General features: G+C 40.6%; 1 protein-coding gene across 3 annotated transcripts in view; it reads right to left on the minus strand.

Annotated features, from left to right (window-relative positions):
* Window positions 1-21,170, minus strand: part of ptprsa (protein tyrosine phosphatase receptor type Sa) — a 244,961-nt gene that overhangs the window by 60,873 nt on the left and 162,918 nt on the right. For all 3 annotated transcript variants that reach the window (XM_028587830.1, XM_028587831.1, XM_028587829.1), the window contains 5 exons: window positions 14,651-14,761; window positions 3,964-4,233; window positions 3,175-3,756; window positions 2,277-2,413; window positions 2,004-2,148 (listed from right to left, as the gene is read on the minus strand). In XM_028587830.1, the coding sequence (XP_028443631.1) occupies window positions 2,004-2,148; window positions 2,277-2,413; window positions 3,175-3,756; window positions 3,964-4,233; window positions 14,651-14,761 (1,245 nt within the window). The remainder of the gene's footprint in view (window positions 1-2,003; window positions 2,149-2,276; window positions 2,414-3,174; window positions 3,757-3,963; window positions 4,234-14,650; window positions 14,762-21,170) is intronic.

The raw sequence follows: 21,170 nt of genomic DNA on the forward strand, positions 1-21,170 counted from the left end.
GCTCTGCCTGCTGCGCGGTAGTTGTTTGTGGCTGTAGTGGACTTCACAGAAAAATGAACATAGCAGCAAGCTACTGTTTGGAGTGATGTCAAACCAATATTCTTTTGTATAACCTAGAAAGTAATAGAAAATAATAAATAAAAGATCTAACTGAAAACTTTTTTTCAAAAGATTTAACTTAAAAGGAAGAGGACACAAAGTGAGCAAGGAGATGTCAAGCCATTCCAAGGAGAGCTTTTGTTCCATTGCACAGGGGAACAAGTGGCAAAGAGAGAAACACAGCTGGAATAGGGTGATGTAAGAGGAAGAGAGGAGTGTATCGAATCCAATCAGCTTGCAGTTTACCGTTCAAGAACAAATGCAAAAACAGAGGTGAGGAAATCACAAACACACATCGACAGGTGTGATGGGCACACTCGAGAGACGCCAAGACAGAAATGGGGCTGAATGAACATAAAGTATTTTCATGCCTGGACTGATCAAAGATCAACGGTGCAGTGATAGGTTCTGAACAGCACCCCCAATACCCAGGAGTGAATGTTGCATGCAACTGGCGCTCTCCTCAGGGACTCTGCACTGTCTGTGAAGCTTTGCTGCCCAGCAGTACCAAAAAGAATTGTGAAGTGGTTGTTCCAAAGCCCCAGCCCAGATGTGGGGGTACATCCAACAAGTTGCACTGGTAGAAACAGAAAATGTGTTAAAAGAAGTCTACTCCCACCGCCATGGCTCTCCTTTGTCCCAGTAAAGGTCCACTGTCAGTTTATTGACAATTAAGGTAGCCACTCTGACAATGAATGTATAAATGCATCTTTGTCTGTGACTTTCAATATTCTGTATCAGCAGGATCCACAATGACTAGTTCAGATCAGCCCCTAATCGCCTAAATCTAGATACATTTTCAAGGTTCTTTACCATCCATATAACATTAATGTAATACATGTTAATACACAACATCATTGTTAATCTTTGTTAGCTGTGTAAATCCAAAAGATACACGTCATCCAAACATGCCTTAACTGTAGCTACTAATATTGGATATTTGATTGGATAAGCTGTGTGTATTTTTTCTCTACAGCTTGCGCTACTGCAAGTTATTATATCACTCCTGTTATTTTTAGCTGGCTGGTTTAAATAATTCAGTTGTGTTCCTGCCATCTGTAAAATAAAATAAAATAATCAGCGCAGAACTGATATATTGGAATAAATTCAGGCAGTGGGCATGCAAGTACTTTTAGTGACTGCTGATAGGGTTTCTTGTATCTTTGATGATAAACTCAACCCCAAATTCCCCCATCCCCAATCCAAATACAGTTCATATGAGAGCCATGGCGGTCTTAGAGGAGAGCTGACATGTTTTGTGTCTCTGTCACACTGAAGAAAGTGCACTTGCTGTTGACAGAAAAAAGCAAATATGAACAAAAGTGAAAGAGAAATAAAGAAACTGCCACAATTGTCAGTCCACGTAGACTTGATTTGCTTAAAAAAGTGTCATACACTCATGCATATTTGGCACCAGAGCCAGGATAGTAAAGGTAATTCTAAAATGAATTTGACATTTGTAGCCTAATCTTAACCTTAACTCTCCACAAAACAAACCATTAATTGTGTAAATGTTGCTTAACATAAGGCACAAAATACCACAGTCAAATTGTCACAGTGGGGTTAATAATGTCAAGATCAAATGCAAAAAACACTTGTTTTTAGCAAGAATTCAACAACATGTTAGTTCATTCAGTTTTTTATGTAGTCCATCATTTCTCAAGACAGAATCTTTGAACTCTGATTATGTCTAAGAAAAACACAGTCATAGTTCAAAGGTGATGATGCAGTTGACATCACAGAAAATAAAGTTGACAAGCTCCAGTAAAAGGAAAAAGCACATAACCTCATTAGAATTCACTTTCCTATGGGCATAAAATCATTAAAATCATTTAACTGCTTTACTGGGGGGACGGGGACTCACAAAGAGAACAGGAGAGAAGACTGAATAAAGGGCTACATACTGGCTTGCAAGGTCTTCTGTGATATGTCATTGGTGAAGGCTCCAATGCCTTTGTTCGAGATGGCTGCCAGGGAGAGGTGGTACTCTGTGTTTGGGCGGAGATTTTCCACAACATATGAAGATGTGGGTCCAAATGTTTTCTTCATCTATTGGTGGAGAGTATTGTTATTGACAAGTCTGATTTAAAATAGTTACACAGGAATGTAATGTTGGATCATTAAGGGATGACTGACAGCTCTCACTGCACAAGATACTGAAATTTGAAATGAATTACCTGGGTGCCAAAACTGCCTTCCATGTAGCGAAGTTCATAATTTATAATTCCTTCTTTCTCATAGGCAGCTTCCCAGGTCAGTTCAATGCTGGTATCAGACACAGCACCAACCTGGAATTTGGATGGTTGACCTGGAACTGAAGAACATAGCAGAGACATTGTTGCATCAGTGCAGCACATGTTACTACTAGAAATTGATGTTATATACAAGGGAAAGGTACAGCACAATTAGCACTGAAAAAAGGTCCTAAGAATGTGTCAATTAAGTTATTTTTCCTGTTCAGTGATTTCTTAATAAAAGAGCATATTTCTATCTATACACTAACATGATGAGCATAATGAGATTTTGCATAAAATGGAAAAGGATTAAATGTTATTAAATTGAAAGGAATAGATTATCGTGAAGTATAAAAGTTTGTGCCCCAGTGGCAAGCTGGTACAAAGTGCTGAAGTTGGAGGTGCCTCCTTGCCCTAGCATGGATGGAGTGATTTTTCTCAGCCCTGAAACAGATTCTGGTGAGCTCCCAGATTTTGGTTCTTTCTCAAATGTGGCTGTTTTTTTCTTTCAATACTGCCATCCAAACTGACTTTTGTCATCATTTGTCCACAGATGTGTGGGCGAACCTTGCATAACAGGAGAGAAAACTTGTCTCTTTGGCAGCAGGCACAGTCTGTCTAAAGTTCCAGAAAATGTGCTGCGGATGCACAAAAACAGCTGAAGATGTTCTTCATTGGTTGTCAAAGTCTTCTCCTTAAGCAGAAGGCTGGTTAACAGATGTAGCATTCACCAGTTTCTGTACAACTTAATTTAAATTAACCTAACAACTTGGTTTAAACATTACACAGGTGCCTATTGTATGCACACTTTCCAGCAGAAAATCTGTTTTTTTATCCTTACCTCCTTGCAGTACTTTGACATGGATGGGCTCTGAGAAGGGTCCGTCTCCTACAGAGGTGAATGCTAGGACTTTGATTGTGTATGTCTCTTGAGGAACCAGGCTCTGGATAGTGGTGATGATGCTGTCCTGGACATTATGGATCTGCCAGAGGCTCATGGGTTGGTTGTCATCCATGGTGTAATAAACACGGTATCCCTTGATCTGACCATTGGGCTCCTCGGGTTCTTCCCAGCGCACCATCATAGTGTTTTGTGATATAATCTGGGCCTGGATGTTTCGTGGTGGACTGGCAGGGGCCTGTTCACCAGTCCGGGTTTCTACTGGCTCACTGGGAGGACCCTGGCCAATTGTGTTGACGGCTGAGACACGGATTTCATACTCTGTGTTGGGGTAGAGGCCACCAATGCTGTAACGTGTAGTGGTAATGTCATCCACCGTCTCATACTTGCTGTCTGGGGACTTGGCCCTATACTGGATGATATAGTAAGTCACTGGGTCTGGGTTTCCCGAGTCCCAGGTGATGGTCACACTTGTGGCAGTAGTTTCAGTAACCACAGGAGTACCTGGAGGCTTGGGGAGAGCTGTTATGGTGACAAAACAGGAAGGAAAGAGGAGACAGTCATTTATCATGACAGTGACTAATTGAAGAAGGAAAACTTGGGAATTCCTTCACAATGGACATTATACAATACACATTGTAACCACAGTTTTCTGTACATCATTTCAGACTTAACTGAAGTTACTCTTCTTCATAAGTACACCTCTTCACAAGCACAGTTATCTCTTACATTTGACAGTGATCTGCGCCACAGCTTCAATGATGCCAAGGCTGCTCATGGCCACGCAGGTGTAGTTTGCTGACTCACGGACGCTGCTCAGTTCAAGAACATTCCTGCCCACTGGCATCTCATCCTCCGGTGTCAAATCCTCTGAGTTCAGCATCCACTTCACGTAAGGCATGGGCGACCCCACCGCCACACACGTTATGTTCACACTGCCACCCGGCATAATTTCCTGACTCGTTGGTGGAATGGAGAAGCGAGGAGGCACCCGTCGGACTGGGGGAAGGCATGAGGAAGGGGAGAAGATGACAAAACAGGGAAAGGGATTTAAAAAAAAGAGAGAGAAGTAACAAAAGAGGCCGATGAAAATGGACCCTTCTCAAGGAAATACTTAACACAAAAGGTTCAACATGATACATGTGAACTGAAACACAAAATAAAAGAAGTAGACTTTTGAAAACATAAAAACAATATACAAATAAAGAGAAGGAACTAAACTAACAGAACTGCTTCAACAACAAAGTAGATTAACAATAAAGCAACGATTCATAGCAACAAGGTTCCATTGACCAAAATTTGACCCATCACAGCACAATTAAAGACACAAAAATCTATTACGAGTTTCTCATCTTTGGAACTGAACTGCTGACATATATACAACTACGGCATAACCTGATCACGAAGTATGAAGGTGTGTAGTAAAGGCCATGTGATAATGCTATCACATAAAGCCACCATGGCAACCTGGAACTTCCTGTCCTCTCAGGCACACATGCCAAACAGGAAGTAGGCCATTACAGGCTTCTCCCACAGCACAGGAAGTATAGGGTTACTGGGCTATTGACCATCTCTACAAGATATCTAAACACATTCTAGCACAAGTTTACACTTGACCTTTCTCTTCTACCTAGATGTCTTAAAGATGAGAAACTTTAATCAGATTTTTGTGGTTTAGGGTAGATCCACTGGACAAAGCCTTATTAAGATCTGACACGGTTCCATTGATAGATGCAGCTATCAGTTTCACAGACAGCATGCATAAATAGACCGAGATAAATTAGGAGTAAATGATAACAAAATCAGATATAAAAATTGAGATAAAATGCATTGAGGAATATAACTGAAGGGTCGCTAGCATGCCCAGACAAAAGACGATTGGAGAGGAAATAAGAAATACAAGATAGAGGTTAAAGCATCTGAGGAGAGGCGAGGAAGAGAGGGAACAGAGGAGCAAAGAGTGACAGAGGAAGAAAAGGAGAGGGGAAGGTTTGGAGAAGGGTGAAGGGGGGTCACCCACTTCAATGCTGTGTAAACTTTGTTTTTCTCCAGCAAATGTGACAAAATGTGATGGTGGCACATTGTCACATCGCACTCCCAAATAACACAAAATAAGTATTGAGGAACAAGGTGTGTGCCTAGAAATACATAGAAAAAAACTAGTAGTTGTAGCTAGAGAGGCTACTATCACAGATTGTTGGAGTCAAGAAACAGAACTGGATTACCAGGGAGTAGAAATCCAGAGAACAAGAAAGAGAGACTGAGGGAAAGGGAAAGAGAAAGGTAGATGAATAAGGGCAGAATGACAGCTAAGAGAGGGAGACAGGGAGGACCTCAAAACTCATGGATAGGAGTTGAGTGAAAGGAGGTTGATAATGAGTCTGAGACGCAGAGGAAGGGCGAGAAAGGTATTGATTACTTGCATGTGTGTGTATGTGTATATACATATATGTATATATTTTCTACGTTGGTGTAGGCATGAGTGTGCGTGTGTACAGTATGCAAGAGTTAGAAAGTGAAAAAGTATGAGTTAGCAAAAACACTGTGTTCATGAGAGGCATCCCAGCAAGCACTTGACAAAGAGTGTCATGCAAGAGGTGGTTCAACACTAAATAAGTCTTATATAATGTAGGATTTCTCTTGCCTATATAAATCTAAGGTGAGCGATATTTGGATTTGTTCTGCCTAAGCCTAGATGAGGTGGAGACTTGCCCATATTGCTGTTCGGCCAAATGCCAGAATTCCAACATATATAATCATAAAAGAAACAAACGTTTTACATGCCTGATAGTCCGGTACCACTTTGTGCTGAGGGAAAACTCTTTTCTGGTACATTTAAAAAAGAAATATTAAGACTTTTGTTTCAAACAAATGTATTTAGGTTTTGAATTCACCAAAAAGATACAGACACTAGATTTCGACTACTAAAGAGGTCTATAACATCCACGTGTCACTATTTTAAACAGCTTTTCAACAATCGCTGCAAACAAAAGTATCTACATCCATTTAATGTCAAATTGTTTGTTGGGATGCAAAGAAGGTCAAAGAGAGATAAGCCAAGTAGTTCAGATGTAGAAGTAAAAAAAAACGAACTCAATGGAAGAGCTGATTTAGAGACAGACAGATAGACAAGACAGGAAAGACAGGGACGAGAGACAAGCCACGAGGCAGAACAAAACAGACCCAAGCAGCAAGACAGCAGACACGGAGACAGACAGAGGGAGACGGGCAGACAGACAGTGACGGATGAGCACGCAGACATACTGTACAGTACGCAAAGGGGAAGGGGAGGGGTTTGGGTTGTTGGAGAAAAGGAAGGAGGAGGAGGAGGAGGAGCAGGAGGAGGAAGAGGGGGAGGAGGAGGAGGAGGGCATAAGTGGGGGATAGAATAAGGAGACTGTGGTTCTAAATAAAATCAAAACAAAACTAAAGAAAAAAAGACCATGGCTCAAAGTGGGTTTGGAGGTCTCACACACTGGGGCTTAAAATCAAGAATCAACTACACCTCCCCTTCTCCCCGCCTTTAACATTGCACCTCCATGCAAATGTAACTTAGGAAGTCTTAGGGTGGGCAGATGTGAGGTGTGTGTGTGTGTGTGTGTGTGTGTGTGTGTGTGGGGCGGGTGAGGACTCTGGGGAAGATTTAAGGGGGAGACTGAGAAGGGCATCAAGGATAGGTAGCATTCCAAAATACACCGTGTCGATCCAAATGGGATTCATATGATCGTTGCATGGGACACTTTGACTTTTTCCAACAAACTAAGGGCACAAATATCACCTACACACACTCTGAGGGGATTTTTACCAGATAACTGACATTTACTGACCTGAGCACTTAAATAATCACTTCTCTGTACTAATCTACATGAGTCCTGTAATTCCCTGTTAATGTCAATTTTGTTACTACCTTGGGCAAGACAAGACCTGACCTTGAGAGCAAAAACTTTATCACTGACCTTTGAGGAAATGCTTTTTTGTGGTACACAAACTCACACACTGATTTGGCATAACATGTACCAAGAAAAAATAGTCAATAGCAGATTCAAAAAGTCTGTCCTTAAAATAAATTTCCATGTATTAGAATCAACATAAAATGCCTCCCTTAGAAGCAAACATGGCTGCAAAGGAATATGTTTAAAAACACAATCAAAGACTCATAACCTGTTCTGCCTTAAAAATTAAATTACTGTAATCAATGGGACGCATGAACCTTTGGTTGAGATAGCATGCTTTATCTCAATGTGACAGGTGTAATAGGATAGTTAGAAAGTCCAAATGGGAAATACTCTAAAAAACATGTTGAACTGGAAAAAAAAAGGCAAAAAAGCCTATCATATAGTTACAGAAAATATATTTCTGCATTCTAATTAGTCAAAAAAAGCCTTACTGAACAACAAAGGTGAAAGGGCAGCCTCACACAGACATGCATGGGTGTGGCTATGGCATGAGTGACATACCCAGGTGCGCCCCCATCCACTTGGGCAGACACAAGGGAACCAATACAATCCAAAAATGTCACCCAAGCCCATCCAAGCATGCCATTCATTCCCAAGTATAGCATTGTTCCAGACACTCACGCACAAAATTAAAGGAAATAAATAAAACTGTACAGATCCACAAAAAGAACTAAGTCCAAACAGCATAGACAGTACCAGAGTGCAGCTATGTTCAACAAAGAGGTATGCATCAATACTATTAGATGTTTTTCAGCTATAATTTGTCTCTGCTTGAATTTTGCTTCCAATCCAAAAGAATGGTAAAAACTAAATAGGGCAAACAGGTTCTGTTTTAAGTGGAAATGTCCAATCAAAGTGTGTCTGATGTCTCTTCTCTCCGTGGGGCTCACGTCAGCCAATGGACCGGAAGCGGAAGTGGCTGAGTGAATGAGGTTTCTCCACAGGAAGATGTCTCGGTTAGTACCCAGGGCAATGTGGGGAACTACTGTAACACCAGCCACCTGCCAAACTCTGGTAACTTTTGACTGTGGCCTGCCAGTAAAATCACTGAGCCAATATACAAAAACTTCCTTTCTTAAAGTCTTCATGGCACTGGTGCACACACAGATGATAGGCAGTCTACTTGTCAATAGAACGACCAGTGTGTCTGACGCATGAATACATTTAATCTTTGGTAACAACAGAAGATCAAGAGCTCAAGGTCAGTTGATGCTACATCACATTACACTTATCTTGGGAGAAACAACGATAAATCTTAAAACCCAGTAGACACGTTGGGAAACAACATTAACTGTGTCTAAATATCAGTATGACATGCAAACTTATCACTGCACTATCGTTAGCTAGGCCTGTATGACATGATTGAATGTTCAAGTGGACAGTGTAACTCTGACATGCCAATAATCCAGTAAGCTCGCAAATGCCGTGTATCTAAGTGTAATATGCTATCCTACCCCTTGCAATGTAGTGCCAGTGAATCAAAGAAAATGAAGAATCCCAATTGCATGGACAGGCTCCTCATTCACAGGGAGCAGGAGCCCAGCCGGCCCATTTGGAATTGAGAGATAATAAAACAAACATATACCTTTCATTTGGACTACTAAAAACATATAATCTTGTTTCAAGCCCCAATGTGGAGAGAAAGACAAGAAGCCTTACAGTGGACGAGGTGAAAGCAGTCGAGAGAGAACGCCAGAGTACTGCACTAACTAATAGTGGGCGGTGTTGTGGAGGGATTTGTGCCAAAAAAACAGAGGTCAGAAGGTGGACATTATCGGCCATTTTGGTGAGGCAGCTTTTGCTGCCCCAAAATGAAGGGGGAAGCCAAAATAATGTGCAGCCTTTAGTGTCACCTTGAAGCTGAGATTACACCCTCTTGCTGCCTGAGGACACAGGCGCAGTATGGAGATCCTTTAGTCACACTTGCTGGGTGAGGCCTACAGCATTTACATATAAGCCACAGGGGTCGGCCCGTATTAACATACCTTGGCTGCGCCAATGCTAAACAGTCACTATTGGTGGCTCATCAAAATGGAAATTATAACCTTAAGAAAACTGACAGGAATCATGGCAGGGGTATCTAATAATAGTAAGCAGCAGATTGAGGGGATTTCAGAGTGTAAGACTTTTTTTCTATTGTCTTACAGGTAGATGACAAGCAGCCAAATGTCCCCTCACTGTGATGATCCCTTCAGTGAATATTATCATACAGATTGAGAAAGGGAGTGTATTCAGATATTTGCATGAGAATAGGAGGTAATAAAACCTTTGTTTTGTAGAAAAAAATAAATGCACATCAGATGGCAAGAAGAATTTTTTCAGGGGTGGCTATAAACTTCAGGACTCCTTGAGACAAACATCTAATAGAGTTGGCAGGATTTTGCTTTGGCCAGTGAGAACATAAGGTGTAATCTAGCTTTCTTTCCCAACGTTACACACAAATGCATAGCAGGACATGCAAGCACATTCAAAATCAGGCAGATACCTTTGTAGGAGGGCAAACATGCACATGCATACATCACAGCACAGTCTTTCTGCATCAGTGTTATTCTTAGGACTTATAATATTGATATAAAAAACCCAATGTCAACATTGTCAGGCTTTCATTATTTACGGTTTCTTACAGTGGAATTGTGCCATGCTTTGTGGACACTATTATGTGGAGGGCAGCGATGACAGATTATTGATTGCCGGCTTTCACAGACTCAACTGTTACAATTACTGTAAGTAATTTGATAGCCAATTGGTGCATAGCGTTGGAATTAAAACCTTAATTTGTGTCTGAGATAACTGCTAGATCAGAAGAGATTATTATATATATATATTTGTCTAATGACTTTCCTTAGGGACAAATGATTTGGCTGGTGCAATGGAATGAAATATATCTTCTATATTCAGCATCTTCAGAAAGAAAAACCCTGACTACCATTAAATATTCTTTTGAGGGGATTTCTCTTACTAATATCTTGGGGCTCAGTGATGCTCATATAAACTCACCTTTGGTGTATGAATGTGTGTGTGTCTGAATAGGTGAATGAGAAGCAAATTGTAAAGCGCCTTGTCCAGTAAGGTTTAAAAGCGCTATAAAAATGCAGTCCATTTAGCATTTAAACTCTTGACAAGCAAAAAGCTCAGGAGTTAGTCACAAACGGCAAGAAAAAAAGACAGAATCAAATTCTCTTGCTGGCTTGCACATACTTGGTAGGTAAATAGCAACTGTCAAGGTGCCCTTAAGCAACATACATTTGGGCTCCAAAGTTGCCAACAGCAAAAGACTTAAAATGTGCAGATTCCAGTGGTAAATTTGGTGCAGCATGTTGCATGTTATTATATAAAGGCTGCCAAAGCATGGGAATTATTTTTTTTGCTGTTGGAGCAGTAGTCAGTTTCAATACGTCTTTCAGATACTTTACAGAGATCAGTCTAATCTCCTAGAGATCAGCACACTTTGACAGCCGCACATACAAATACTCCACTCTCAGAGGAGACTGATATGGGTGCACGTGTGTTCACTCTTCTATCTGAATAAATGATATGCCTGATCTGCACAGACTTGTTAAGCCATATGTAATACTAGCCAAACACTGTGGTTTCTTTCCAAAAATATGTTTCTTATGTATTCATAAGACTAGTAGAGCCATTAAAATGTACAGGCAAGCAGCAGCAGGTGACATGAGATACAGTATAGATCTGATTCACTTGGATATGTCTTGGAAAACCTGATGCACATGCTGATGTGTTGACATTTAGGTGAAACCTCTTAAAAGAGGAGGGGAAGCTAGTCCAAGCCAATTGCAATATAAATCACTGCTTGCATTGATCTCCAATTCATTTAGCAATTTCATCCCCTTTACTGTGTTAGGACTAGAGTATGAATGCTTAAAAAAACTAATTACTGTGTCCTGTTTTATTCCAGTTTCAGAATCATCATTACTTTAGTCACATCAACCTAAAAATCAAGCATCTTCTATGTGTGTGTGTGTGTGTGTGTGTGTGTGTGTGTGTGTGTGTGTGTGTGCACAAGGGAAGGAGGGCTTTTGAATAATAAATTATAATTTGATTGAGTGTCATGACTGCGAGGAAATGCAAACAGCAGTCACTCAACGAAACCAATCACATCTAGCTGCCGCCATTTGAAAATAAAAGTATCTTTAAGCACCCGCTAAGCAACAGCAAATGTGATGTCGAAGTCATTATATTATTATTGATCCACATGACACTGTAAATGGCATCCCTTAATGGCTGCCTGAAATCACCATGGAACCCAATCAGGCCCAATCAGGTCTAATTTTTTCAGTAATAGATCGCTATAAACAAGATGACAGGAACACTGGCTGTATACACACTTATTATTTCATTCGGCATTTGCATTGGCACTCCGAGAGTCAAGAAGCAGAGCAGCATCATTGTGAAAAAGAAACACAAATCTCACAAACAACTTAACCACAAAAAGACAAACATTTTAAACAGAAAGTAAGTTCAGGAACAGAACTGAAACAAAAGGAAACACACACAAACACAATACCATAATCACAACACAAAAACTTAAACTAAATAAAGGAAAGCCAAAAAAATCAGGTTGTATCAGGGAAAACACTAGTTGAGAAACCAAAGGAAGAGAAGGACACAATTGAACAAAACGCAGGGAATGCATTAAGAAAAAGACCAACACGGCCAAAGGGATTCTGTACAGGCATGCAAGCGCAGTTACATTCTCCCATCATGCATCAGGTTCTGTTATTTCCACGTGCTGGGTTTCCATGCCAATACATGCAAAAAAGCCTTTAGGTGCAGAAGCAATACCAAAGGATGCAAAACGAGAAAAGGCCCCACAATGCAAACATAAAAGTAAATTAACAAGACCCGAGCTAATCGGGTTTGCTTTCATCATTTCTTCCTTGGAAATAAAGATACATTTCTTCCATAATCATTTAGCAGTTTGGATTAACTAATTAGTATTGCTTCAAATTAGTAATGAATCGAGCTCTGTAATAGGCAAATACAGCTAAAAATTTTCAACATGTTGAATTTTTTTTTTTTTTTTCAAATGCGGGTTAAAAAAAGTAAAAAAGAAAAAACACACCAACCTTCTCGAAGCTCTGAGGGATGTAAAGGGGTTGATGCAGAACACAATGACATGAGGAGAAGAGAAAAATAGGGGAAACACAGAGAGAGTAAAAAAAGCCACCTCAAGGTGTTTAGCTGCAGCTACATTTCCCTCTTCTTTAATCCTTTTTTCCTCCTTTTCCCTTGTCCCTGCTATCAGTGACACCTGTCTTGAAAGTACACTTGCCTGCCCCCCTCCCCACCACCCTTAAATAAACTTTGAACCAAAACAATCAGATACACCCCAGTGGCCGCACTGTCGTCTGGTAAGAAAAGAATAGTGAGGCGCCACTAGAGTCAAATCAAGTGTACCATACTCATAATTTAAAATTTCACAAGCTCCTTATAGCCACAAGGAGAGGCTCCTGTGGTGGCTGTATTTGTTTTTGTTAGAGAAGGAAACCAAATAAAGAGAAAATAAAGAAAAACTAATGAGAGATAGAAAAGAAAAAAAGACACAGTTTGGGCTGAAATTAGCAGCTGCAGTTCAAGACAGTTACAGTAAATGTTGTTAGAAGCCAATCAGAAGCACAGTAATTATGGTTTCTGTTTAGGAAATTGGCTCAATCTTCCTGGGTACGGCATGCCCCAGATACAATTTAGGATTGTTATTTTGTTTCTGAATATTGATCTCTACCACAGCTGCTAATCTCGAGTGCATTTCGCTTTGTGAACAAAACATAGTCAACATCAAGTATCAGAATTGATTGACAAAAGTTAACTGAAAACAGACAAAGGTCGACACCATCAAGCAATAACAAGTGTGTTACATAGTGTGAAAGTACCTGACTAAATATGACCCTCTTGTAGCCTTTTAAAAGCATGCTGATGGAGCCAGTGTTCATGGAGATCGCATGAATTGTTGGAAATGATATCAGGGTATATCTGTGTGGTTTTGACCAAAGGAACTACTAAATATCCCAGTGCTGTGTCAACAATGTGTTCCCATTATTGCTATTGAATGATCCCTGTAGAGCTCTTGACAGTAATGAACCTTTTAAATCCCACGGTGCTGTACGTGACAAAAGTGGATAGCTACTTGACATTAAGTGTCACTGCATCACGGCAGAGACAGCACGAGTCTCCAGGATGTATGCTGGCAAAAAGACGCACTAATCTTGACGAACCATTTTTTACCTTCTACTGCTAACCGTTGAATTTTTCTTCCTCATGCTGCTACTTCACAGAGTATGATAATAGCAATAATAATGAAAAAGCAGCTCCCTGACCCATTTTATAATGTCAGGGTAATGCATTATTTATTGGGAACAAAGTTATTTGGTACACAGCAGAGGGAACAAACTGAGTAGATACCGAGGCATCTTTATTTAATATGCACAATATAAATAATACATGTCGAAAATGCATCTGCTTCAATTTATCAGAGCTCCCTCAACAGGGATTCATTGTCATTTAGCATTAGTGGGAGAGGGTAGGCCTTTGTCTTCATTGCATGTTTCCTATGAAACTCAACATTCTCTGTGACTGATTATTTTTCATATCTTCACTTTGCTGGAACATGCCAGCCTAAATTACTGCTGACTGTAAAAGGCTTTAAAGATAATACCCCACAGCAGAAACAGGGGAGTACTATGGATTTATGCTCCAGAACACCATGAAGAAAAAGTAGAGGAAGTGCACTATTTATAATCTATGCAACGGAACATTTTTCTTTTGTAATACAGAGCAACTGACTGTGTGGAGAGTCCTTTTCTATTAATTCACCACAAGGAAATCCTGTTACCCCCCAAACTGCAGAAGGAGAAGGAGTTTAGATTTTGATTGGTAGGCATTAATACCTCGCCACCCAATCAAAATCAAGACTTACCGTTGTGTTCCTGTACCTGAAAAAGGCTAATCAAAAAGAAGTCCTTTCTGACTCTTTTTGGGTTCCATAACTTTGACGGAGGGGGAGACATTTTATCGGGCACACAATTACAGGTAGAAGGCGTCTTACAACTGATAGTAAAAGACATACGGCTCGTTGTGCTACACATTTCCTTCCGAGCGAGTAGGGGAGGGCATTCAAAGACAAAATGGAGCATAACATCATAACAGAGAAGAAAATTAGTTGGTCAATTATAGTTTTACATTTGGAAGTTTCAGTGTAAATGAAATTACATTTGTGGGCAGGCAATACTATCAATGCTAAAAGATTTATATTACTCTGGTAATACTGTTTTGCAAAACACATTTTGTGCAAATACAGCTGCGCTAGAATGGAAGCAATTATCATTTGTTAGGCTCAACAGTAATGCCACTTAAAGCTGAGCTGCACTGTTCAGACATTTAAGTTAGAATGGGTGGATGCTTTTATTTTTTTGGCCTGGCTATGAGGCCGGGTTGCTCCCTACCTCGCACATAAAGGTTAGCAGGGGACGAGTAGCGTACGCCTTCCACATTTGACGCCACGCACTCATACTTCCCCTGGTCGGTCTCCTCGCTGTTCTCGATCTGCAAGGCACCTGGTGAATCACAATACGCAACAAAAACAAGAGGGGAGGGAGGGAAAGAGAACAAGAGAGAAAGAAAGAGAGCAGGGAGCATGTGATTAGTCGACTTGTCAATGTCAGACAATCTTCTTAATGCAAGGTATCTTGAATTTCTCAGGACCATTTTGTCAACAACTGTTTATCTCTGCAATGCTAATGCTAATTGTCATGACAAACTGGGTTCCTCTCCAGCCTCAGTCATCCCCAGATAAAAGGAGGAGAAAATAAATACTTAAAAAGGTGGACTGAATCAGACACACTAGGTTTGTGGCTATTCTGGTGTATGCAACTCATAAGACCTCTTTTAAAAAGCCATGAGGACAAAGTAATGATGCAAGTGTGATGAAAGGTAATGGAGAAGGGTGTTGAGATGGGCCTGTAAACTGAGTGAGACTAACAAATCGCCCTTTGCATAGCACTCCCCAAGGGACAGTCTGTGTGTGTTGGGGGAAAAGGGGTCATGGGAAAATACCTAGACATGTAGTTCATGTACAAATTAACACTGGCATGGTGCATAATGCAGAAGCTCAGCCCCACTGTATATTAACCACTCAAAGCATTACAAACGCATCTAAGTCTTACATTACATATGGTAAACATACAGTATAGGGAGAGAAAAATTAAAAGTACATCCACATGAAATGATATACCGGCTACCATTGTGACTGGGTTGTTTTCAATCATTTGTATTCTCTTTTACTTGTAATTCATGTTTTGTTTTAATTACTCTTCATTTAATTCCTTTTCCGCATATTGTCATATTTTGGGGTATAAGGCTTTATTTTAACTCCTTAAGGCATCGTGTTTCAAACTGACTGTATATATTATCAGGTGTTCGATTTTGTCTCTAGTATGTGCAAAGAAACAACCTAAATGCATGGCAACGGGACAGAAAAAGGGGCTTGGGGGACGGAGGAGGGAGGTGAAACAACGGGCGTCAGATCATTCCTCGTTACAGCGCTGTTGACGGCACTTCCTGATGATATCATTAAGGCTTCTGGCTGGCTCAGCAGACAGATTGCAGCCCAGGCCTCCCTGACAAACACAGCACCATCGCTCGTTAGCGTTTAGCCAGGAAACATCAATACGCCAGCCGCTGCCCAGGATGCTTTGTAATATACAATAACCTACTCCATCACATCAGCAAGCGGAGGGAACACAATGTTGTACAATGCTCCTATTCTGGAACATTGGTCTAATAACACTTTTCAGCTCTGCCACAAATAAGACCATCGATTCGGTTTAATTATAAAGATTAGTCACGCTTCCACCTTGGCCACGGCCTAGTACTCTTAGAATATTTTACAGCTTGGAGTCAGCACATAGATGTCTATGCTTAGAAAAAGATAACATATCTGAAGCTACAACAATTTATACTCTATTTTTTTCCCATTGTCTTCATTTCCCTCTACAGCTCAGATCATCCTCATCCCCAGAGGGAGCCGTTTCTGGCACATAGCTTATAAACCAAATGAAAATGTCTACCTGCAGAGTGCAGGTGGTGGAGCCTTCGCTCTGTGTTTATGCAGGGAATCTGATTTGGATGTGTTTGAAGTGCGCTTGGAAAAGCAAATGCCAGCCTGGTGGCAGGTGGCTTGGAATGTGCTCAGAAGCCTACTGCCTCAACACGAGGGAGACCATAAAGCAAGGACTGTGTGAAGTTCAACTCCAGGTGGATGGTTCCAGAAAGCTCTGCCAGCGGCTCGTCAGCCTCGGCCCCCGTGCTGAATTATAAAATCTTTGGAAAGCTGAAGTTGATGCAATGTTTTTCAATGCTTCATAAAAAATAATGCTGAAGGGCTTTTGTTGACTGTTAGCAAACAGTCGAATCAGAATCATATGGTTTTTTAATTCTGTGTGTGCCAACTGCTGAAAGTCTGCAGGTCCAAATGCTTCCAACAAATACAAATGTCTTTGTGTAAAAAATAATGATTAACACATGTCATTTGAAGGTCAACAAAACACAACCTCCAACATGCGGAGGGTGACAGATAATGAGCCAAACAAAATTAATTGAGAGCCAATTAGAACCAACATTGGCTGCTGTGAACTGAACCTCCTGAGGAGAGAGGGAGAGGGAGAGAGAGAGAGAGAGAGAGAGAGAGAGAGAGAGAGAGAGAGAGAGAGCAAGCAGGAGAGAAAAATAGTGTTTGAAGGGATGGAGAGAGTTTCATCTGTTCCTTTCCATCTTTAGTTGAGAAGGCTCCTCGCTAGGTGGCATTATCTATTGTTTTCAAGCCCCTACTGGCTTCATTACATATTCTAGCTATTATTCAGTTCAGCTGTGAAGAACACATCAAGACTCCTTCCGCTGGCGGAACACAGAGAGAGGGAGAACAATTGAGGTAGGAAAAAAGCGAGGAAGAAAAAGGCAGGGAGGAGAAGCAAGAAGGAGAGATAGGAGGGGGGGAGCCAAAGGAAGAAAGAAATGTAGAGGAACACAGAGAGGAGGAGGAATGGACATTTATTCTTATTTATATATAATATTCCTAATATCTGTCTTAAACTTGTCATTGTTATTCGGTCTCAAAGTTGAAACCCTAATTTTGACTCTTGTAACTAGACTGACATCATTCTTAACTTCGTGAAAATCTTGGCAACAACATACGGATACATTTAATTATACACACTGGATACAATAAAATCTGTGTGATCAAATGTTTGATGAAGGAAGCCCAGAATGAGAAGGACAGAAAAGATAAGGGAGAGAGCGCAAAAGAAAAATCACAACTTCATTCTATTTTGAGAGGCTTTATACTCCTCTCTGTCAGATTCACACATAGTGGAGATGCAATATCCTGCTGGTGTTACAGGTGCTGTTGCACACTGTGGGAGTTGCATATCTCTTCTGTCCACTTCGACATTACCACTCTCCTCATATATTTTCCTCTAGTCCGAGATTTGGCTTTTGATAACCTCAAAGAAGTTAACTTAAATGAATCTATCACATTAAACCTATAGTGCACAACTATTTTATATTAATTAACGTCCGTTACAGTCCACCCATTGCCAAATGAGATACAAAGCTAATTAAGCTTATCAGCTCCACAAAACTCTCTGTATTTCGCAGTATAGCTATGTTTACAAAATGGTGTAGTCCCTCACACACTTTTTTTTTGGTGACCAGGCAGTCAATTTAAAGCCAGATAATATTAGAATTTAAAGACAACAGACCTCTAAGAGCTTTTAACATATAAATCCAAGCGGACCCTCTTTGATGATCCATCTCGAGCTGCAGAAAACACGTGCATGTGTGCACCCAAAACAAACTCCCGCTTTTCAAAACCCTTGTCACCAGCATGTGTATCTTTCCTACAATTTCCTACAACAAAAAAACATCCTTTTGTGTTTTTTTTATATGACTGCACTCTCTGTGTTTTGCATAATTGCGCATAATTGTCTACCATGTCAACATGTGGCTCATCGCGTGAGTGGCCATTGGATTTATTTTTTTTTAAATCAGGAAAAGAGGAAACAAAAGGGATCAAATAAATGCAAAAAAATATTTTTCACAAGCACAATAAATACCTTTTACCCAGTCTGTTCAAACATTGGGCGTTTGCTGATAAAGACTTGCCTAGCGACAAACTGTGTTGCTCACAAAATGGCCTGACTGTGTTTATTAAGTGAATACTATATGGGGCCTAATGGCATGTCTTCCCTGTCTTTAGCTATGAAGTCTTATCACAAACAGAAAGAAAGTTATTTCATTCGAAAACATGAAAAACAAGATATGGCATAATCAATAAAAAGCATGGCTCATTTTAATTTATATGATATCAGCACAGTTTGACTGTGTCGACTGATTATTTAAGACAGAAAACCAAAACAAATGCGCATAACTGTGGGTTCAAATGCATGGTACTAAAGTGCCAGCGACTAGATTTTATTACATTACATTGTAAGCATTTAATTTCAGCTGCAAGATTGACCTGCAATTACTGAGTGAGTACTACTTTAGTTGCTACTTAATCTTGCTCAATGACACTTTAAAAAGGACAAATTAATGTTAAAGGACATTATGTAAGGTGTTGCAGGTATTGAACCTGAGACCTCCACTTACAGGTCACACCGACCATCCGTAAAGCCCAGCTAGTGCTAGTAATAATTCATGTTTTTCTGGGTCAGAGGAGAAAAGATTGGTGCAATTTCTTTCTGTGTCCTGCTCCATAATGTATGATCCACCATTATGATCCCAAAGAAGAAAAATAATTCTTGATAATAATGACTTCACTTTCATGTGGACTAATTAGTCTCCATTTCAGTCAAAGTGACCCTGCCTGCTCACCAACACGCTCAACCTGGACAGTGGGTCTGGGACATTTGTCCCAGCAGTGACAGCTGCCCTGGTTAACAGCGCTGCATGCCGCAGGCTGATCTGATGAGGAGTGTTGAGGTGCCAAGGTGTGATAACAAAGAAGACTGCCTGGGCAGAGTTCAACAAATACATGTTTTTGAAGGGCAATTCAGATTCTAGAACAGACATTTTCGTACCAAAGCTGTTCAATGCAGTTAGTTAGTGCCAGCAGTCTTCAGTACTTTAACAAGTCATCATTTTCTTTCCAAAATGAAGCGAAATTGAGATGTTTCAATTCAATTCAATTTTATTTATTAGTATCAAATCATAACAGAGTTATCTCGAGACACTTTACAGATAGAGTAGGTCTAGACCACACTCTATAATTTACAAAGCCCCAACAGTTTCACTATGTTTAAACTATAACAGTTATTTGCAGGTTTTCAATGCCCTTTCTGTAGCTGTAGACGAGCAGGAAATTTATCAGAAAATGTCTCATTGTTAAAACAAAAAAAAACAAAAGACAAATTCGTATTTAGTTCTGGTTTTAGACGGCAAAAAATGTAAGGGTGGGGAAGATCTGAAAAAAGACAGCAATGGGGTGGAAAGAGTGCGGTGTGCAATAGGGAGAGAAAGAAAAAAGAAAAAAAACAGAGAGGGGTAGGAGGAAGAGTTGAAGAGACAGACAAGCACAGAAAAACAGAAGGACAGATGAGGGGATGAAAGAAAAGCATGGAGGGGCAAGCATGGATGATTAATTTCAGAAAGTGCCTGAAGCCGTGGTCTACCCACCCCCGTCGCTGCTTTGTAGCAGCTTTGCCATGTGTACCCCCCAGTCCCATTTGTGTAATTCAATTAGTGTGCTCCAGCGGGCCTTGATTGATTTGTTTAGGCGATCAACAAAATGTCTGGCCAAGTCTCACTCTCTCTTTCCCTCCCTCTTGCTCTTTCCGCAGCCCACTCAAGCCTGCTGGTGGCACACTGTTCTTTTCATCATTTTATCTCTCATTTTCAGTTCATGTCTTTCATTAATCTCTCATTTCTCATCTCCTCTGCTGTCGTTTCCTCACGATCCTCACATCCCAATGCTGCCCTACTACAGTGCAATTAAAACCCCAAATGAACACCTTACTGTATAAGTGGATAGACAGACACTCAAAATAGTACATGAATTAAACTCACTGACGTGCACAGAAGAGTGCAGGATACAATACCTTAAGCACACTTAATGATTCAGGAGGAACTGTTATATACAATAATAAAGCAAGCAAACATGGTGTTTCACAAGTTTCACACCATGTTTGCATTTTCACATCATCATTATCACATCATGTATAAAGTAGTATCCCACTTCACTGGCTGGTGTATTTACACGTTGTGCCCAGCTGGTTCAGCAGGGTTCCATACAACGATTCTACAGTTGTTGAATTGTTGAAAACCAATTCAAATTCTGTACCTCTTGCGACTACAGAGGGTGACTACTGGGCGACAATGTGTGAACAGTTAGGGATTTCAGTTATGAACCTGCAGTTTTAATAATCACACAATGGAGAAGACCGCCAGTTTGGACATGCGGCAGCCAAGTATGGAAATGCCCTTATCTCTCAGTCTCGCTTTCCTTCTGTCTGTATCCTGTCACTCGGGCACGCTCTGCCACCACCCCAAGGTCATTATACTGTGATCGCACCAGCATGGGGCCCCACTTGTGACGCCATTGTTGTCAATGCCCATCTGGTGGCTTGTAACGCTCCCATGAAATCAGTAATGAAGCAGGTAGGGAGTCCAGCTACCTTTCTACCTATCGCTTACCTCTAGGCCAGCACCTGGGTGGCTTTGTATGGAAGCAAAATAAATGAAGATTTTACATTTTGGGAATAAGCTCTCACATGGGAAGTTGTGACGCTGCTTTCAGTGACGCACATTGTGACTTCTCCGAGATTGACAACTCCTCTACTCTGTAACTCTCTCTGTGCTCCACATTATATTAAGACTACTTTTTATTTTCAAACCGATATTCGCTTTTGTAGCCTCCAGACACTCACAGCTAACGCAACCATTGTTACAATGGTTTGTGTTAATGGTTCA

Source organism: Perca flavescens, chromosome 9, assembly GCF_004354835.1.
Source record: "Perca flavescens isolate YP-PL-M2 chromosome 9, PFLA_1.0, whole genome shotgun sequence".
NCBI classification, from domain to species: Eukaryota; Metazoa; Chordata; class Actinopteri; order Perciformes; family Percidae; genus Perca; species Perca flavescens.